General features: G+C 40.0%; 2 protein-coding genes across 5 annotated transcripts in view; one reads left to right on the top strand and one right to left on the bottom strand.

Annotated features, from left to right (window-relative positions):
• DDX42 (DEAD-box helicase 42) overlaps nt 1–4,921 on the bottom strand; it is a 30,953-nt gene extending 26,032 nt beyond the window's left edge. For 2 of the 4 annotated variants that reach the window (XM_081029601.1, XM_081029599.1), the window contains exons 1-2: nt 4,834–4,891; nt 4,180–4,502 (exon numbers count right to left, since the gene is read on the bottom strand). The gene's annotated coding sequence lies outside the window, so the exon portion shown is untranslated. Of the gene's footprint in view, nt 1–3,653; nt 4,503–4,833 lie in introns of those variants that run through there. The other 2 variants (XM_081029598.1, XM_081029600.1) reach the window with 2 other exon arrangements.
• CCDC47 (coiled-coil domain containing 47) lies at nt 4,726–20,858 on the top strand. The gene is made up of 13 exons (XM_081029610.1): nt 4,726–5,115; nt 9,045–9,318; nt 9,775–9,882; nt 10,374–10,548; nt 11,935–12,056; nt 12,599–12,664; nt 13,530–13,631; nt 13,818–13,928; nt 14,677–14,762; nt 15,268–15,326; nt 15,632–15,741; nt 15,936–16,103; nt 18,591–20,858. Exons 2-13 carry the CDS (start codon nt 9,055–9,057, stop codon nt 18,669–18,671), a joined length of 1,452 nt encoding a protein of 483 aa, XP_080885736.1. The 5' UTR covers nt 4,726–5,115; nt 9,045–9,054; the 3' UTR covers nt 18,672–20,858.
• Nucleotides 20,859–21,079: the final 221 nt, after the last annotated feature.

Genomic DNA, 21,079 nt, shown 5'->3' with positions numbered 1-21,079 from the left:
CCTAAGTTTTGTAGAAAAGCAGAAAATTCAGAAAGCAAAAAGGAACAAAATTTAAAACTACCTGAAATTTCCTCTTCTGGATACATAATTGTGTTGATATCTTTTCCCATTTTTCTATGCTTGTTTATAAACACACACAAAAGAACAATTTTTTCACCTAATGATATACTATGAACATCTTTAAATATCAATAAATACTTTTCTCCAATACTGTTTTATAACATTATGAAACATATCATATAGCTATATCTTTGTGCATACCCTTAATTATTTCCTTAGGATCAGTTTTTAAAATGCAGTTGCTTAGCCGAAGGGAATATGCATCATAAGTTCTAAAAATTTTAATTGCTACTTATATTTATTTATGGAAAAGTGTCCGTTACACATTGAGTCAAATAAAAAGGGCAAAAGCAAGGTGGATGGTATGATTCAATGTAATTCAATGTAAAAGCATGTGTTACATATACAGATATAGCTGGTAGGCTGTTAATCAAAATGTTAGCAGTTATTTGCTTTTTACTTTCTTCTTTGTAATAAGGTTTACCGTTAATAATAAAAATTAAAATGCTTTGTAATGGACCCTGAAGCCAATGTGGAAAAGAGTTCCAAAAACTGCTTTTCACAATCACATTGTTGAGGGGACCAAGAACAAATATGCTCTACTTTTCAGGTTCTGTGCCTCTCTCCCATAAGTACCATATAGGTTTTGTTTGAATTGCTATTATATAGCACTTAGTTCAGTCTGCTTAGCATTAAATTTGTTTTATGCTATGTCAGTCTTCACCCTTAGGCCACCCTTAGTTCAGGTAGAGACCGTCTTTACTCATTTTGGACATTCCATAGAAGTTAACATATGGCTAAAATAAGTACTTTATAAGTACTAGTTTGCATGAACTTAAGACCATCTCCTGCTTTCTTCAGGAATCCGATCTTAAGGAAAATAAACGTAATTCTAGTGATATGAGATTTAGTATGAATATTTACAAGGAATATGTTATTAATACTGTGGAACTAGGGAAAGTCACACCCAAGGGAGGCAGGCATTCAGATGCTCAGCAGAAACCTTCTAGGTTCTTCCAGATCCTGGCCCCAAACCTTCATGAGCACATTTCTGATTCTGTCATTCCCTTCAATTCAATACCTCTCTCCACAGTTACTCAATCATTCTGGAATGAGACTCTCCTTTAACGCAAGAAACGACTTTACTATCCCTATCTACCAGGGTTTCACCATGTGCATCAGTTTTCCAAGAAAACCAAGCACTCTACCTCCCCACCAAATCTCTCACTATCTCTACCTACCAAAGTCCTATCCTTCAAAGTCCACCTAAATACCGACTCCTAGAACTATGGCATGAATATGATTGCCCCAGAGAAGTGCTATCTCTTTCCTCAAACCCCCTTTCTAGTCATAAAACCCCCAACATCTAATCATAACTATTTGTGTTCTTGTTTTATCTCTGCAACTCCATGTTACAGGTTTCATGGGTAAAGAAGCAGGCTTATCCATTTTTTATCTCTTTTGTTTTCCAGAGTACATATTCATTAATCATGTTTAGTCAATATATAGAAGACCCAAGGGGATTTACAACTTGGCCAAGGAGAAAAATGAAAGATAGCATAAAGTCATACTTGGTATGGCTCTAGGCATTAAAATACTGTGAGTTGGTAGAAAATCATAATGGCATAGTAAAGGAACACAAGCCATGGAGCCAGGCTGACTACGTTCCAACTCCAGCTTTCACACTAACTTGATGTGAACCTCAAGGAAGCTCTAGGAAGTTACTTAACTTCTCTGAGCCTCAGTTTCCTCATCTGCAAGTGGGTAAGAATATCACCTACTTCACAGTTGGTATGAAAAACTGAGTTTATACACAAAAATACACTTACAGCAAAGTGTGGCGCATGGTAAGAGTGCAGTATGTATTAGCTATCATGTGTATCATTGTTTCTCCAGAAATCAATTTTTCCATTGGTAAACGGAGAATATCAAGTTACACTTCTCAGACCTCTTTCAGCTCAGGGATTCCATATAGGAGTGCGACATGACACTGAAGATGTCAGAGATCACTATGAACTGACGAGTGGGGACAGGTTTCATAAGAGAGCTAGAAGCCAGGCAAGGCACTGAAAGATGCGAGCTGAGTAGCGAAGTGTGAAAGAAGAGGACGTTCTAGGGAGCAAAGCTAGAAACAGCCATGGCTGGGAAATAGATAAGTGTAGAACCTAAGGAAGATACATTGGCTAGTTTATATTTTGGACAATGGTAGAAAATAAGATATGCTCTAAATGACTTTAAAAATAGTGGACCCAAAACAACTGATTATAAAACCACATTAGTTTATCACTTGTATTTATGGAGTATGAGAAAGAGTTCTAGTGAGACTTAATTAGCGTCTACTCTAATAATCTGTCTTGAGAACATCTCATACACTATAAACCAGTCAGTTCTGCAACGAGAATCTATACAAAACCCAAGAATTTCATAAGTAAATGCTGATTATATTTTAAGAGCATCTCTTTCCGCTGTTAGCTTAAAGAAACTATGAGCTGATTATATGAATATCAATTTGATGAAAACTAAAATATAGACAACTGCACTCCTCCATGAATTATACTAGATTATCACAATGTAAGTCAAATCTTATCACTCCTTTGCTCAAAAACCTCAGATCATTCCCATTTCTGGCAGAGCATAAGTGAAATCCGCACAATAGCCTAAAAGGTCCTGGTGGTTCTGCCCCAACCTCCACCCCTTTTTCTTCCCTGACCGTATCTCCTACTACTTCCTTCCACCTTTGCTCACAGTGTTCCAAGCACTTGGTCTTCTGATTGTCCCTCTAACAAGCCAGCATTATCCTCTTCCAGGCCTTTACACTTGCTGTTCCCTCTGCCTAAAACCTTCCTTTACCCACACTGGCTCAGCTCACTCCCTCAACCTGCTTTTAGTCTGCTTAAATATATCGCTCGGCCTTTTGGCTAAGATCAAGTGTAGTCTGCTTAAATATTAGCTCGTCTATAAGCACGTCGCTGACCACCCTATTTCAAAATGCAATATCTCACCATCCCTCTTTCCAGATCTATTTTTTTCCTAAGGCACTAATAATCTTCTAAGATACAGTGTAATTTATATACTTGTTTCCTGCCTCTCTTCCCCCCACTAGAAAGTAAGTTTCATGAGAGCAAGGGTCAGAGACCTAAAACAGTGCTAGAGAATAGGTACATAGTAGGCATCAGTAAGAATATCCCTTGAATGAATGAATTGCAGATTAGGCCATATAATGCCCCTTTTAGGTACAGGAAAACAAAGCACACTTCTGTTTTTCACCGCGGAAGTCTGAAAATTAATTTTGTACGAAACACTTATTGTTCTCCTATGTGCCAGAACTGGGCTTGGCTCTGTCAAATTACAGTGAATTAATAAATAATCTCTGCCCTTTAGGAGCCCTAGGGTGTATACACCAGAGAGAATAAACATCATTACAAAAAGTAACCTACAGGAAGCCAGAGGAAATTGAACGACTGCCTAAAGGAGTGAGCGGCAAAGAGGTGTTAAGGCAGCTAGGATGCCCCCAAAACTCTCTTATAGTACGATAGTTTCTCCTTATATTATTGGTCCGTATGCTTGCAACTCCGTATACATTATTTACTCACATCAGACAGGCTGTTAAGTAGGCCGCAAAAAAGTTTGTGAGCGATGGTGATGCTAATCACGGATCTATATTCTAGGCTGCACAGAGATCATGCACTGTTTCTTTTACCGTCTTCCGATCTGGCAGCCTTCGTCTATACGGTGCCCCCAGCCCCCCGACGGTGAGGCTTGCACGTGCCGACTGCTGCAGACTAGGGTCAGACTCTCTCCCCGAGTTGGAGACCGGCACCTTACAAATCCCTTCCGTAGCCGAGCGGGCGGGCGCCGCCTCCAGAAAAGCAGCCAACGGGGCCTCCGTAAGAGCTGCGGGAGAAGCGGGAGCCGGGAGCCACGGGAGGGCGCCGCGGCTCGGAGGAACCCCTCGAGGCCTCAGCCCCGCATTCCCACCCCTCCCCGGCGCCCGGGGCCTCCGGTGCCCAGAGGCTCCGCTGGCTCTTTGTTAAACGAGGCCGCGGTTCCCTGGCCCCGGCTAGGCCCCGCAGTTGCCTCCAGTGCCCCCAGGGGTAGCGGCCCCACGTCCAGACCCACCTCGTCCAAACCTGCTGCTGGAGCGGCAGCCGCTACCACCGCCGACGCGGAGAAAATCCCACGGCCAGAAGTACGCGCGGTCCAGGCCGCGTCCCGCCGCGCTCCTCCGTCTCCGCCCCTTGCGCCGCCGCCTCTCGACCCGTTGCTGACGGGGGGAGGGGAGCACAAAATTGACATGCGCAGTGCAGAGCGCGCGGGCCGAAGGGCGGGGCCTCAGCTACGTTTCCGGAAAACGCCGTGGGCTCCGGGCCTTAAAGGTGCAGAATATCTCCAAGGTCTCTCAGATTGGGTATTGCTGATGGCGGGGAGTGTTCAAGGCCTGTCTGGGAAGTAGGCGTGGGCGTTAAGGAAGAGTAGCAGTGACAGGGAGCCGTCCCAAAATTCCAAGATAACGCCGTCGGTGGAAACCGCATATACATAAAATTGTCGATCCCTAAACTTAGGTCCTTTGCAAATAGGACTTGGACAACATGTCTCCTCGTACCTCTGGCCACGTGGTCCCATAGAGCATGGCCACCTTTAGCTTCCGGAGCACCAGTTCAGGGTGGCGACAACTTCACTGAATCCTAACGGAGAGGGTTGGGATCGGCGTGGGGAGTTCCGGCCCAGGGGCTGGGATTATGTAATTCTCCCAGCAGCCCCACCGCTACTCACCGGGGCGAGGGTGACGAAGGTCTCGCGCGCGGTCCCAGAGGCTGCGTCCCACTTCCTTGCCGCGCGCAGGCGCGGACCGGCAGCACGCAGTCTACGTAGTGGACGGTGGAAGCTACGTGAAGAGTGGCGCGACGTGACTGAGCTACCCGGTCCGGCTGTGTCCTAGAGGCATCGGGGGCAGTAAAGTCGCGGTGACAGCGCAAGCGGCGGCCAGGCCGAGAGGCAGGCGCGGTAAAGGCGGCGGCCTCGGAAGCGCTGGGCCGGTTCTAGCCGCCGGTACAGGTAGGAAGCGGGCCGTGACGTATTAGTCAGTGGGGGCCGGGCCGGGCCGAGAAGTCGCTCCGAGTAGCCTAGCCCGGTCCGCTTTCCCACCCAGTTCCCTCAGACGGGCCTGTGTAACTTACATCGGTCCCCTCGCCTTCTCACTCCTCCGCACTGTCTTAAAACAAGCAAACTTTGGAGTGAGGGGCCGGTTAGCTCAGTTGGTTAGAGAGAGCGTGATGCTAATGACACCGAGGTTGGATCCCCACCTGGGCCACTGCGAGCTGCGCCCTCCTTAGAAACAGAAACAGAACAAAACGGAAACAAGCAAACTCTGTCCACTTCCAGGCCCGTTTCCTGTCGGTCTTCAGGAGCGGGGTGATTTTAACGGTTTGGGGGGAACTTCCCCACAGAGTTGTGAGCAAATGCCAATCAGAAGTGCAGAGTTAGAGGCAACTTAACAGTGTGGCAGCAGCAAGAGTGGAGTAGAGGTGGCACGATGAACTGATTGTCCGTGGCGGGGAAAGACGAGACCCGGGTGGTTTCACCAAAACAACAAACTCTGGCCCGTCTCTTCTGAAGGGTTCTGACATAAAACGTGTTGTTTTATCCGACGGTGTAAGGAGATGGGAATGTCTAGATGACTTCCGAAAGTCGCCGTCTGGCCGTTGTCTACCTGAACGGCACCAAGGAATGATTCCCCCACTTACTCCTCTTGGTTTTAAGTCCAGACCCAGTCTGTGCGAGACTGCCAAGGAGGCCAGCAGAGGCTAAGCAAACCAGACTCGGTCGTGCGTGGGTTCTTTGCCCCAAGAGTCTCATTCAGGCCTGGCTGGCCTGGCAGGGAGTTGGGCATTTAGTGCCTTGCAGCAGAGAGACTTCAGAGTGAGAAGGCCAAGGCACAAATGCCTTGGATAGTTTTAACATAAACAACCTTGAAGGAGCCCCATTACTGTGCTGAGTTATCTGAGAAATGCTTCTACAGGGTGAACCCCCTTGAGTGGAAATTCAATTGGAATTGATCAGACCTTTTGGTAGGTGGGTAATCCAATCAGCGGTGCCAGCGTTAACCTTTATCTGCTTCTGTTTGAAAAAGTTTAAAACATCTGAAAAGAGAAACACTAAAAATGAAATCTTAAAGGCTGTTCGTAAGACACGGGAAGGAAGTAATGGGAACTAATGTTTACTGAGTGCCTTTAGGTGCTAGGCCTCTCTCTCCTGCACCACCCACTACAGCCCTACGAGGCAAGTAGTGATGGGTTATCCTCTTTTCATAAGTGGAAAACAGAATTTTAAGTAAGTAGCCCGAGATCATATGACTGGCAAATGGTAGAGCTGACATTTTAAAACAAATCTAACTCCACCAACGTGCGTGCTCTTTTTTCATTTTTCTTCCACTTGTGACTATAATAAAAGATTACTGGAGGAAGGTAGGGATGTTTGGAGACACATCAACCTTTTTGAGGTTGGTTTTGAGAAGGCAGCTATGTTTGCTCCTAAAATGTTTCCTGTTGCTAACCTCAAAGATCAAGTATTGGACAGGATACGCTATTGGTCTATCCTTTATGGCATGTGTCAAATTACTTGTGCCTTTCAGAATTTATGAACTTTGTCCAGTTCAAAGAATATTTCTTAAGCAGCTATGGGTTGCAAGGTGTTAGGCAATAACCTTTGATAACTGCACCGATTCCTTTAAGAATTTACGGTGTTGTAAATATGAAATACAGAATATTCACTATCCCAGAACACCTTGAAAGAGTAGTAAGTCACCTCTATTAGTTCTCAACTTCCTGCATTCTGGCTTCCATCCTTACCACTTTCCTGCAGTTGCCAAAAATGATTTCCTTATTAACATTTGGAAAATTTTGGTCCATATCTTACTTGAACTTTCTGCAGCAATTGAAACTGAGCTCTGTTTCCTTCTTAGAAATATGCTTCTCCTTTGACTTCTATAACACTTTGACCAGAGTCCCTGCTTTTTCTCTAACCATTCCTTCTTAATTTCCCATTCCAGTTCTTCCTATATGCCCATCTCTTAGCTGTTATGATTTGTTTCAAGACTTTTTGATGTTCTTTGTTTTTTAACCCTCACTCTTAATACTCCCTGGGGATCTCATCCGTTCCCACACCTTCTCTATTTCCAGCTTTGGCTTGTATCCTGAACTCCAGACTTATATTTCTGTTCTTTTTTTTCCCAGACTTATATTTCTAACTACTTCCTTTTCTCCCTCCATAAGATAGGTTATGATACTTTTTAGGGATATCGTGAAAATCAAGAGATAAGTGTTAATCATCTAACATACTGCTTAAAAACACTCTGAACTTTTCAACAGGTACTAAATTTAATTTATTGCCTTTCCCCCCCAATTCTTTTTTCTCCCTTATTGTTCTTTATCTCAAGGATGACTTTGTCCAGCCATTAATCAAGCCAACATTTAGAATCACCCCGTCTTCCTTTCCCACATTCTCTATATTCAATCACTTTATGCTGACAAGTGTAATTCTTAAATATCAGATCTGTTTTCCTGTTCATTCTCCGTACCACTGCCAGTTCAATGCTGTTTTATATCTTATCTAATTATTTCAACCACTTGTTTTTCCTGCCTCAGGTGCCTTTATCCAATTCACACTGTGTATGAGCTGTCAGTTAAATTGCAAATCTGATAATGTCAGTCTCCTATTTAAATCCTTTAGTCGAGTCTAATTATCCAGACTTCTTAGTGTGGTCTGTAAATAAGGATCATCATCCTGGCCCTGCAGGCCATTCTAAAAGCCTCCTTATGCCCACTTTAGTCTGCAAACCCAATGCTCCATCATACCAAATTCTTAAAATATGTTATGTCAGGCCTCTATGCTATAGCTATTGCTCAGTTTGCAGTGCCTCTTGAGTGCCTCAGGAACCATGCTTTTATTTTTTTATTACAAAAGTACATCATAGGAAAATCAGAAAATATAAAGAAAAATAAAGGCAAAGTGCCCATAATCCTACCGTACAAAATAACTTATTTATATGTAGATTTATGTATGTTTAGATGGTGGAATACCCACTGTTCTTTTCAGAAAGCTATGAAATACTGATGTATTTTATTACATCATGTACACTAGGAACGAGTTTGTTAGCAAAAAATTTACTACTTGAAGTAAGTAATATAAAATCATAGCCACTGGCCTACATTTGAGAAGTGGCCTGATAAATGGTTCTCAGGGATTCTGGAGTCAAAACTGGAATGAAATCATATAGCTCTGTGTTACTTGGTAGTTGTATTACTTAACATCTCTGTGCCTCATTTCCTTATCTGTGAAATGGGGATGTTAATGCTACTTTCCTCAAAGGGTTGTTATGAGGATTAAATCAGCTGCTTTCTGTAAAACCTTTAGGACAGCGCCCAGGACTTTGTGTCTTACATGTTTGCTTTTGTCATGATGATGTTCACACGTGAACATACCAAGTTGATATAAGCATGAATGGCTTTTCTATTCATGTATTATTTTTGTTACCACTAAGATAAGTAGTTCTTTCTCATTCTTATTTTATTACACCCCTTGCCAGTTCCTGTATAAAGCTTTTTTTAGGCTCTCAAAACAATGCTTACCAAATACACAGTGTAAATGGAAACCAAACTAAATAAAATTAATGATTTGTCCACGATTTTACAAATAACTAGTGACAGAGTACAAACTAGAACCCAGGCCTCTTTACCCTGACCTCATCTTTTTTTTTTTTTTTAATGCTATCTGAAATGAATAGTATTAAGAGAAAAGCAGGAGTCGTTGATATATTTTAATTGTTTCTAAATTTGATTCGTGGGGGGTTCACAGTGTAAGGGATATAAATGATGAACGTCTAAGTAGTACCTTGTCTTGTACACCTGAAACTAATAAAAAAAAAAAAAAGATAAATTTGATTCGTATGTGTAGTCCACTTAAGGTTTGTTTGTTTCAACTCACAGTTAAGGTGCAATGAAAGCCTTCCACGCCTTCTGTGTTGTCCTTTTGGTGTTTGGGAGTATCTCTGAAGCGAAGTTTGATGATTTCGAGGATGAGGAAGACATAGTAGAGTATGATGATAATGACTTCGCTGAATTCGAGGATGTCACAGAAGATTCTGTTACTGAATCTCCTCAACGGGTGATAACCACTGAAGATGATGAAGACGAGACCACTGTGGAGTTGGAAGGACAGGATGAAAACCAAGAAGGAGATTTTGAAGATGCAGATACCCAGGTGAGATTCTTTTTTTAAATTGATTTCTGGGGAAATTGGAAGGATGGAAAAACTTGTAACTAGCGCTTTCCCCAGACATTCAAGTAAGACCCAGGTCTAGGGAGACCTTTACTCTCTAGTATCTTTTTGTTCAGTAGGTGGCACTCTTCTAAATGTTTTGTGGTATGTTCCCACCTTTTGCATTGATCTAAGAATGAATTGTATTTTTCTCCTCTATGGAAAGCCTGGCTGGGAGAAGGAGTGGAGAGTGGATTCTGTATACGGGTGGGAATTACATTATTTAGCACTTGGGATTCAAAAGCATGGAGAGTCAGCATTTGTTGAAAACGTAATATTCCTGTGTTCTGTGCTTGCTGCTTACGTGTTCTGTTTTCCTCTACAACTGTTGCCTACGAAAATGAGGTAACAACTGCTGGCAACATTTGTAGGGGAAAACATCGTGCCTTATTTTTGTAGGCAGGAGATACCGACAGTGAGCCGTATGACGATGAAGAATTTGAAGGTTATGAAGACAAAGCAGATACTTCTTCTAGCAGAAATAAAGACCCAATAACAATTGTTGATGTACGTATACAGGGCTCTGAATTCCACACCAACAAGATATTTTGCTGTCATTCATCCTAGAAGTATTAGTGACACATAGTTGGTGTTGACGTAATTGTGGGAGCTGTGAAAGAGTTTGACATCAATTCTTCTGATAAAACTCCACACCTAGAAAAGTAACCCGTGTTTTTATCCTAGCCCTCATAGTTTTATTTATCAAGGAATGATAAAGAGGATAGACATTGGATTTATTTTGGGGCGGGACTCAGAATCAAGTTTAATACAAAGGGCTTTCCAGCTTTTTATCCCATTTGATTGTACTCACGTTTCCTTAAAGAGTCTTTTACAAAGCCGACTTAGAAAACCAAAATGGTCACATTTCAAAGTGCAACCATATTCAGCGACAGTTATAAGTAGTAACAACTTGGTTTTCTCATGCTCCTTCATCCCATGAGTTGGAATCCATCCTTCATCCTCAGCCAACATTAAATAGAATAATTGTTCTTCTTTAGGTTCCTGCACACCTCCAGAACAGCTGGGAGAGTTATTATCTAGAAATTTTAATGGTAACTGGTCTGCTGGCCTACATCATGAATTATATCATTGGGAAGAATAAAAACAGTCGTCTTGCTCAGGCTTGGTTTAACACTCATAGAGAGCTTTTGGAGAGCAACTTTACCTTAGTAGGTAAGTGAGGCTAATAGAAGTCCAACTGCCTACTTGAAAATTATCTGGTAAGAACTGTTTATTCCCCTCAGTATAAACTTCTGAGTGCTTCTACTGGACTGCTGTAGAGAGTGCTTATTTATTTGTTCTCAGGATCCCATTTTTGTTAGGTTTTATATGCTGAGTAAATTTATTAAATAATTTTCTCATCTTTCATTAATTAACAATTGTTAAACAGCTTCTGATTAGAATGAGATAATGTTATCTACACAAGTTAATAAAAGTCTGGCTGAAAGCAAGTAATTTTAACATTTGAATAGCTTGGTAAATGATTTGAGTGTATCTTTTAGAAATTAGAAATCCCTCACAATTCCCTCAGGTTCTGGGCACTTTAGTCTCGGATTCACTGAAGAGGTACACATTGAAGTATCTTACAGGAATCCCTGTAGTTGTCTAGTGTAAGGAGTAAGGTGGACTCACCCACCTTCGTCCCTATTTGGTATTTAACACTTTGTTTTCCTCTAATAGTAAGCAAGTATCCGTCTGCTTGTCTTTTTAGAAGACTGTTTAAGTGTTGTGCTAGGTACTTTGCATATATTGTTCCTTATTTAATCTTTATAACAATGTTGTCTATTGGATATAGTTTCTGTTTTCCTGAGGAAGGGAACTGAAATCCAGAAGTGTTAAAACTTAAGCTATTCAATTGCAACCATGATATTAGAACTTCGTCTACATACTTCTGATGTTCATGCTCTATCTGTTGTACCATAGTATTTCCAAGTACTTTTTGACCTGGAAATTAGGAAAATAATAAGCAGCCTTTAACGCTTTCCACTTCCCCTCATGTGTTTTCATTTAGTGTATCGGTCTGCTTTACCTTGTGAGGGTTGAACAATTTCTTTTGTACACTTAATCAAATGAAGGGAGGAAATGATTGGAATTTGATCTAAAGTACAGCTCTTAATAGCACTTACTATGTTGCTGTTGGAAGAGCAGACATGATTAAAGTTAACTCACAGGTGACATGGTGAGGCAGTGTTAGTTGTATTACGGTATTTTTTATTCACTGCATACGAGATTTTTTTAACTTTCGGCAAAGACATTTAAACTGATTTTGCTCCATTTTGTATCTACTCTTGAGAAATTTATGCTCGAGCTGATTGTCATTAACTAACAAGGACACAGAAGCAATGCTAGAGTCCATATTTTTCTTATGGAAATAATAAAGAGTTCTAAAAGTAAAAGGAATGGTGCCCATCTGTTGAAATCAATGTCCAAAGGAGAGTTCTAGAAGATGGCAAAGTATTGCCACCTTAAAGCTATGATCTTTGTGGGAACAGGGTGGACAAGAGTAACAATAAGGCCCCAGCATTTTTCAGAGAATCACATTAAATGGTTTTGCCCCAGGGGATGATGGAACTAACAAAGAAGCCATAAGCACAGGAAAGCTGAACCAGGAGAACGAGCATATCTACAACCTGTGGTGTTCTGGTCGAGTATGCTGTGAGGGGATGCTTATCCAGCTCAGGGTAAGTAGGGGATTTCTGGTACAGTGTGTATATATCTACCTTTTGTTTTTTCCCAAAGGGATTCAAATCCTCACGTGTCTCATCCTTTCATGTTTGACTTAAAATGAGGTATAAGAATCATCTTATACTAACTGGCAAATGTTGATTATATATATTTTTAAAGATTTTATTGGACTTTATTGGGGAACAGTGTGTACTTCCAGGACTTTATTCCAAGTCAAATTGTTGTCCTTTCAGTCTTAGTTGTGGAGGGTGCATCTCAGCTCCAGGTCCAGTTGCCGTTGTTAGTTGCAGGGGGCACAGCCCACCATCCCTTGCGGGAGTCAAATCAGCAACCTTGTGGTTGAGAGCCCATTGGCCCGTGTGGGAATCGAACTGGCAGCCTTCGGAGTTAGGAGCACGGAGCTCCAGCCGCCTGAGCCACTGGGCCGGCCCAAATGTTGATTATATTTGATGAAGCATGTGATTCCCTCTCCAAGGTATTTTCTTTATAGTAAGCAGAAGTTGCAACTGTTCTCTTGCTTTTGTTTTTGTTTTTTCAGTTCCTCAAGAGACAGGACTTACTGAATGTCCTGGCCCGGATGATGAGGCCAGTGAGTGATCAAGTGGTATGTATTATCCCTGCTGGTTTTCTCTCTACAGAGTGAATTCATTTTTTTTTGTTTTTCAATTACAGTTGACATTCAATATTATTTTATATTAGTTGCAGGTGTACAGCATAGTGGTTAGACAGTTACATAATTTACGAAGTGATTCCCCTGATAAGTCTGTTACCCACCTGGCACCACACATAGTTCTTACAATATTATTGACTATATTTCCTATGCTGTACTTCACATGCCTGTGACTATTTTGTAACTACCAATCTGTACTTCTCAATCCCTTCACCTTTTTCACCCAGCTCCCCAACTCTCCTACCAGTTGGCCATAGTTTGTTCTCTGTGTCTATGAGTCTGTTTCTGTTTTCTTTGTTCATGTATTTTGTCCTTTAGATTCCACATGTAAGTGAAATCACATGGTGTTTGTCTTATTTCACAAACTTGGGGCCCTCTTCTCAGAGTCATTGAGATTGTTGGCAGAATTCCGTTCCCTGTGGTTGTAGGTCCCATTTTCTTGCTAGTTGTCAATTGGGAACCACTCTCAGCTCTTAGAACCCATTCTCAGGTCCTTGCCACATTGTCCGCCCCACACCCTTTGACTCTTTCTCCAAGTAGGGCTCAGTTCCTTTTGAGGACTCACTTGATTAGGTCAATCCACCTAGGATAATATCCCTTTCGATTAAGTCAAAGTCAACTTGAGGGACTTTGGGACCTTCTGCTACCTAACACTATATAGGTAGTCATGGGAGTGATAGCCCATCATGTTCATACTTCAAGGGGAGGACGTATACCCCACAGGGTGGGAATCTTGGGGGCCATCTTAGGAAGTTGCCTATCACAGAGCCTAACAGGTGAGTTTTGTTGTTTTTTAAAGCAAATAAAAGTGACCATGAATGATGAAGACATGGATACATATGTGTTTGCTGTTGGCACTCGGAAAGCCTTGGTGCGACTGCAGAAAGAGATGCAGGATCTGGTATGTCGAATTGTTCCGACTCCAATATGCATAGCAACTGTGCCCATTGATTACATAGAGATTCACCTTCAGAGCATAGGATCATTAACCATTTTGAAATAGGTCAGTCCATAGCCTCTTGAGAGACAAAAAGTCTTTGTGTATAAGAAAATGTCATGTCTTACTTTCAATTACCTCTTCCTCTAGAGTGAGTTTTGTAGTGACAAACCTAAGTCTGGAGCAAAGTATGGACTGCCAGACTCCTTGGCCATCCTATCAGAGATGGGAGAAGTCACAGAGGGAATGATGGATACAAAGGTAAATGCAATAGAAGACATACATTTGTACACCTTGGCATATACAGGGCCCTCTCCCTAAAAGTCACACTGTACGAGTTCTTCATTTTATGACAATGCACTGGTTACATATTCCTTTCCCACACAGATATTAAAATACCTTCTTTAAGCAATAGATTAACTTGTCAGAAGGAAAATTTGATTAGTTAAGAGGTTCTCTCTAAATCAAGTGCAAGTTGTTCTAGGATTGCTAATGGCTTTCAGGTTTTTTAAAAAAGAACTACAACTTTAATCCTTATCACTATGTCATTGAATCCATTTTTTTAAGCTTCAGTTAGTGTTAGAGAAGAGAGATGTATAGAGAGAGTCGTTGGTTATATAATGGTAACAGCACACATTAGTGTCATAAAAATATAGGATAGCTCACAGACAGTTCTGAATGTAAATTCAAGGTGATGAGGTGATGTGTTTATGAAGAAGCCCCTGAAATTATTTTAGATTTTCTCTTCGTGCTTTCACTCTTGTTTAGAACATTATTTTGAGATACATTTTAGCTGCATAATGAGAAGAATTGAATAATTGGTGTTACTGAAGAAAAAGTACTAGTTTCATTGTAGAGTGATTTCTTATTTAAATTTAATTTTTTAAAGCTTTAGCCTTAATGACATTGTGCAAAAGTAAGGAGGATTGAAGAGTGAATATCTTTATGAAAAAAGGGAAATGCATCAAATCCTACTTTAGAAAAAATAATTTTATTTTCTTTATTTCAGATGGTTCACTTTCTTACACACTACGCTGACAAGATTGAATCCGTTCATTTTTCAGACCAGTTCTCTGGTCCAAAAATTATGCAAGAGTACGTATGAAATAAAAATACTGAAAGTGATGTTCTTGTTTAGCTTTCTGTGTTGAATCATCTGCAGGGTAGGTTGTTTCTAGATTTATTCTGAGCCTGACTCAAAAATCAGATGCTTCCTTGTAACAAGGAGCTGGAAATAAAACATAAAAATCCGTCAAAATAAGCAAAAACGTTATTTAAAATATGGGCCTTGCACTTAAATTTAGGCTCATTTCTGGCTCCCCAGGTGAGGTGGAATATATCTTGCCTGGTTGGTACATCACTGGAGGTGTTCAAGCATAGGATAAAGATCACTTGGGAATGCATTCATCAGATAGATAAGTCGACCAGATGGCCTGTAAGCTCCTTCAGGCTCTGAGATTATATTTGATTTGAGGATGCCAAACCAAATACTGTGCTGATTGTTTGCAGGTATCTGTTCATCTAAGTGAATTGGGTGACTTATGTACATAGAGAACGTCTTTCTTGTGTTCCTTCTAAACAGCCTTTTCTTTTATGACAGGGAAGGTCAGCCTTTAAAGCTGCCTGACACTAAGCGGACGCTATTGTTTACATTTAGTGGTAAGTGTTCTGTGTCTGTCTGGGTTCTTTCCTGAGAGGTGATCTGAAGGAGAGTATTATTCCCTCCCAAATGATAGTTTATTAAAAAACTAGATTGAAATTAACCCCATGCCTGCTTATTACCTTTGAGTTTCTTCAATAAGAGATCCTTTTATGTATTTTAATTTCTATTTTCCGCATTTTAGCTGCCTAAGAAACTTGAAGAAAGGAGTCTATTAATCAAAAAAGTAAAAAATGAAAGGTTGGGTGACTCAGAAGTATTAATGCTGCTGTTAACTCAGCCGGAAAATGGCTTTGTTTTCCAGTGCCTGGCTCAGGTAATACTTACCCAAAGGATATGGAGGCTTTGCTACCCCTGATGAACATGGTGATTTATTCTATTGATAAAGCCAAAAAGTTCCGACTCAACAGAGAAGTAAGACCAGTAGTCTTTATTATAAGTTGGCACCTATTACTGTTTTTTTCCTCTGGGATTTCAGTAATTGTATCTTTGCTAGTTGACTTGAAAGTGCTAAATGGGAGTAGTTTTCTGAAAGCCTACTAAATGGGATTTTGCTTCTGTTGGATTGAAATGGATTTCTTATGAAACACTTTGTTTCTTGGTGAAAGGGCAAACAAAAAGCAGATAAGAACCGAGCTCGAGTGGAAGAGAACTTCTTAAAGCTGACGCATGTGCAAAGACAGGAAGCGGCACAGTCTCGGCGTGAGGAGAAGAAAAGAGCAGAGAAGGAGCGAATCATGAATGAGGAAGATCCTGAGAAACAGCGCAGGCTGGAGGTAAAATAAACTTATCACTGAGGTAGAACTAAGATTTATGAGGTTGCCATTTGTACCATATTGGCTGTTAAGGTAATTCTGTGTGGGAATGTACACAGGCTAACAGTTTAGCGTTTTCTCAGTACTTGGGTCATTTAATTAGTTAATAGCACTATAAAGAATAAATAGTGTTTCCTGTTGAAACCATGTTATATTGAATCCAATCCTGGAGAATGATATGAATCTCAAACCCAAGAGCTTTTTAGGCTGTGGTATGTTATGTTTCAAACATTAGCATGTTCTTACATTTTTGTGAACTTAGATGCCATAGTCCAGCTCTAAAGTGTTAAGCCTGGTAAATGCTGGTCAAAAAAAGAGGAGAACAGAGCTCTAGGAGATGTGGATTTTAATGAGAATAATCTCAAGGATTGAAGAAAATTCCTAGAAGTGGAGGAACTATGCTGCCAAGTAAAAGAGAGCCGTTGTGTGGCGCTTCAATGCCAGTGGAGTGATTAATGCTGTTGAGTGAAGGGCCTACGTAGCATGCCGCTGGCCTCCTCCCATCTTACTCTTTCTCATCACTTTTTATTGGATTTGGTTTGGTTTAGTTGATGGGTATTTTTCCCCTGAAAATATAGCTGTGTTTATGCAATCTTCTTTATAAATATAAATGCCTTTTTAATGAGTACACTGGGAGAATCTACACAGAATCATTAATAGATAATGCCTTTCATTTTTCTATGGAGAAAAAGGTTCTCCAGTTTTTTCTAGGGTTTGAAACTACAATAGGTTTAAGAAAAAGGAGGGCCCAGAACTTAAGTCAGATTGTAAGCTGCTTGTGGGTTAAAACGTATTTTTTAAGAACCACTGCTTTGTAGTATCTAGGCTTGGGTACCTTGTAAAAATATCCAGTGAATTAAATGGGAAAGGGAATTACCCCTGCCTGCTCCCCACAAAAAAAGAAGAAATTATAGTCAGTTTCTGACTTGAATGGCTCATTCATACGAATGATCTGGATCCTCCTGCCCTTACTAGTATAGCATTGTTTGTTTTGTTTTCTTACATATTTAATTTGAAAAGTACAGAGAAACATATACACAGAAATTAAAACTAACCTTCATCCTACTATGTGAAAATAATATAATCCTTTAGACGACTCCCATCCTTAAAGGTAACTGCTGTTAACACTATATCATCTATTTAGTTCCCAACTCTCTACGTTTAGTATGTATATTCCTTTTCTTAATGTAGCTCATCTTATAAACACTGTTCTATAACTGTTTATGTTAAAAATATGTCTTTCAAGAAAGTGTCTTTCCATATTTGTGCTTTTAAAAATTTCCTGAGGAAACCAATCCTAGGAGAGAAAGAAAGATAGGCTGCCAATAAGAAGTTGTGCCCATTTATACTTTTACCAGCATATGATAGGAGAGCTCCTCTATACTCAATCTTTATGAAAACTACTTATCATTTTTTAAATGTATGATTGTGATAGTGGAGAAATGATAGCTCATTTGTTTGGCATTTTTTGAACATTTTCCACATATTTATTGACATTAACATACGTTTCTTAAATATGTTAACGTGCATTTCTTCACTTACCCACTATATCATATTCTGTGTATCGGTAGTTTTCCACATGTGTATAATACGTAATATGGGAAGGGATGGATTGTGTTGAGGAAAGAATGAATATGACGGAGATAGGGGTTGGCTTAGTGGGAAAGGGACCTTGGGACAGTACTTTGACCACTTCATATAGCAGTCCCAGAAGAGTGTAGCTTTTGACTTACTGGTATATGTTGTGGTGTTCACTTGCTTCTGAGCCCTCACGGAAGGCAGCAGCTGCCAAAGGGGAAGAAGGTTCTTTTCTGCCTTTGTGAACGCAAACTCGGGATGCGTTGTCCCATAAAATCAGTGTTAACAATGATAGTTCAATTCTTCAAGATACATACACAATAGCACAGCTGTGGATGGATAAACATTCAGACTTTTGCTACTAAAATAATGTGTTTGAAGCTTTTCCTCGCCTATATAAACCACCTGATGCCTAAATAAAAATATGATAAAAAAATCCCCAATTGAACATTGTGAATTGAAATATTGTGCTCAGGTATAACATCTATGCTACTAATAAAAAGAGATTTATAATGAATAACCTGATCAAACAAGATCTTAAGGTTTTCTGAACTGAAGTACAAATCCTTGGCAGGTACATAATTGTTATGATGAAAGATGGGTGTTTCCTGCGTATAGGAAAAATCAGACCAGACTAACAAAGCATGTTTAAATGTAGTATTTAGTTTCTTTTTAACTTGAAATTTGCTTTACTTCAAGGTAATTTTCATTAATGAACGTAGATATTAGCAATTTTTATAACTATCTTCTGGAATCTTATTTATGGTGCGAGCCTAGGTTTTGAATAATACTATAGGCAGTAGTCTAGTTTTGATTGTTAAATGTGTGCTTAGAGCTTAGTTTGGATTTTCTCTCTCTCTTCCCACCTAGGAAGCTGCCTTGAGGCGGGAGCAAAAGAAATTGGAAAAGAAGCAAATGAAAATGAAGCAAATCAAAGTGAAAGCCATGTAAAGTCATCCCAGAGATCTGAGTCCTCATGCCACCTGAAAGCTCTGAATTCACAGGAAACGTAAAAAATACCAGTCCATTTCTCATCTTAAAGTTCAAACAATCCCAGTGACGGAGAAATCCTTATTTCATCGTTCTATTTTTTTTGGAGTTTTACAGAGGTTATGGATACATTGAAAGGACTCTGTTTCAGTCATTGTCTTCCAGATAATCAAATTATTTTGATTATTTTATGAAAGGAATGCTGTATGAACTCTGTAGTTTTAAAATATTTTTAAAATTATAATGAATCATCACTGCTTTTAGTGCTATGATATTTGAAGAAATATCATGAATTTATAGATACACAATTAGATTGTTGCTTTTTGTTTAAAATGGCAGTTTGAAATGGCAGTTGAAATGGCTATAGAGAATGCGTCTAAACCAAGATTCCACAAATAACTGTTGGAATTGCACAATAAACATTGTTTGGTGTTTTCTTCTGTGTCTACATTAAGCTTGTAAAAAAGTAAAATTTAGAACACTATCTGTGGTGTTGAAATTTCAGGGACTCAAAACAATGTAGTTCAGTGTATGTTTTGTAGGTGGGGGTGCTGATGACAGTATTATAGGATATCTGTAGACTTTAAGATGCTTACATGTATGTGGAAAATTTTAGGGATAGTTAGTACAGGAGCACAGTTTTCTCCTTACGTGATACCATAAGCTAATGACATCGTGAATGCTGTATTTTAAGTGATTGTATGTTTTTCTTGAGTAACAAGTGCATGAAAAATTAGCTGCTTCAACCAGAGCAGATCAGTGGTCTGTGTGAAGTTACAAATGTTTTCCTTCTTGGTCGCTGCAACCTGTCGGATGTTCCTGGAGAGCCTGTATTCTCTGTGTTATGGCTGTGTCTCTTTGCTTCTCCTTCTGCTTTGATCTCTTCCACAGCTGAGGCTGGGTATATTCTTTCAAAGAAATAGCCATGAATATGCATAAGGATACTTTTTAAAATGAGCTTTCCTAAACTTTGGAGAGTTCTTTCTGCCTCTTGAGGGAGGAACTCTTGGGAGAGAGGCCCATCTATCTGCACAAGCATTTAGCTTGTTCAGATCTCTGCATTTTATAAATGCTTCCTTCTAAGAAAGCATTTTTTTAAGTCACTGCTTGTACCAGGTAATTTGGGGTGGGATGGGAAATGGTTGGGTTTTTTGGTGGGAGAGGGGTGGGCGGGTATTTTTTTGTGGACGCTTTTATGTGCAGGTGTGTCTGAGGCAATACCAAGCTGCTGTGGAAACAGCATGTGCTGCTGCTGCCTTTGTAACTGCATGGAAACTTCACGTGGGGTTTTCTCCGGATTAATGCAGAAATGTGTAAACTGGGAGATGCAAATGTAATATTTTTTTTAACAGTTCATGAAATTAAGTTATTAAAATAATAAAAATAACATAAAATTTAATGCTATATAATTCTAGAATTAGCCTTGTTTTACAAACCTTTAAAGTACATTATAGAAATCAAAATTGATAGGCTAAGTTATCTTTTGATGAAAGCTTTCTTAAAGTCCCACACATTTGGACCATGGCAGCTAATTTTGTAATTTAAGCATTCATATGCACTACCTATGGACATACATTAAACTCATTGACAAAAATCTCAGAGTGCCGCCTTTACTTTTCTGGGGTTTCCCTACAAGAGTATAAGCCCATAGGGATGTTCTTTCTAGTCAATAAAAGTCACTGGAATGCTTTTCCTTCAAAAGAGTTGGCCTTGACAAGAATCCCTTAATTCCCAGTTATTTTTTTAATGTTTTGTAGTTTTAGTGCCCTAGGTGTTATTAATGGGCTCCTCCCCGAAGTCCCTGTCTTGAGTTAAGACACCATTATCTCCTCTCCTATGAATGAGAGGGCAAAGAGAGCAGAATGTTGTTGACTTGTCACATTGGGAAACTACTAAGCCCTCCAATCTTGTCTGCACTGCCTGGGCACTTAGCAGTGCCAAAGCAAGCACGGGACTAGAAGATAAAAGCCTGGCTTTTAGTGCCACCAAAACCTATAACTAATCCTTTGACTTTGGACAAGTCACTGACTAACCTTTGAGTTTCTGTTCTGTTCTTCCTTTTACAAAGTGAGCATAATAATTATTTTCTCTCCCTAACAGGAGATAATAAATGTAAAATTCTCTAATAAAATTACAGCATTTTTATCTAAAACTGTTTTCCATGTGGTGCATTTTTGCTTTACTCTGCTTTCCTTTCTCCCAATAGAAACCAAGCAGATACATTTAGAGTTCTCAACTTTATCTGCAAAATTTGACAAGGTTTGTTTGTTTTGTTTAGTTTTGTTTGTGGTTTTTCTTTTTCTGTGGTGGGGGTAGTAGTTTACAATTCTGTTTCCTTACTAATAGAACCTTTTCCTGTGAAGTACCAG

The sequence above is a fragment of the Rhinolophus hipposideros genome (assembly GCF_964194185.1).
Source record: "Rhinolophus hipposideros genome assembly, chromosome: 20".
Classification (NCBI taxonomy): domain Eukaryota; kingdom Metazoa; phylum Chordata; class Mammalia; order Chiroptera; family Rhinolophidae; genus Rhinolophus; species Rhinolophus hipposideros.
Note: the sequence above shows the minus strand (reverse complement) of the source record. Positions and strands in the feature narration are given on the sequence as shown.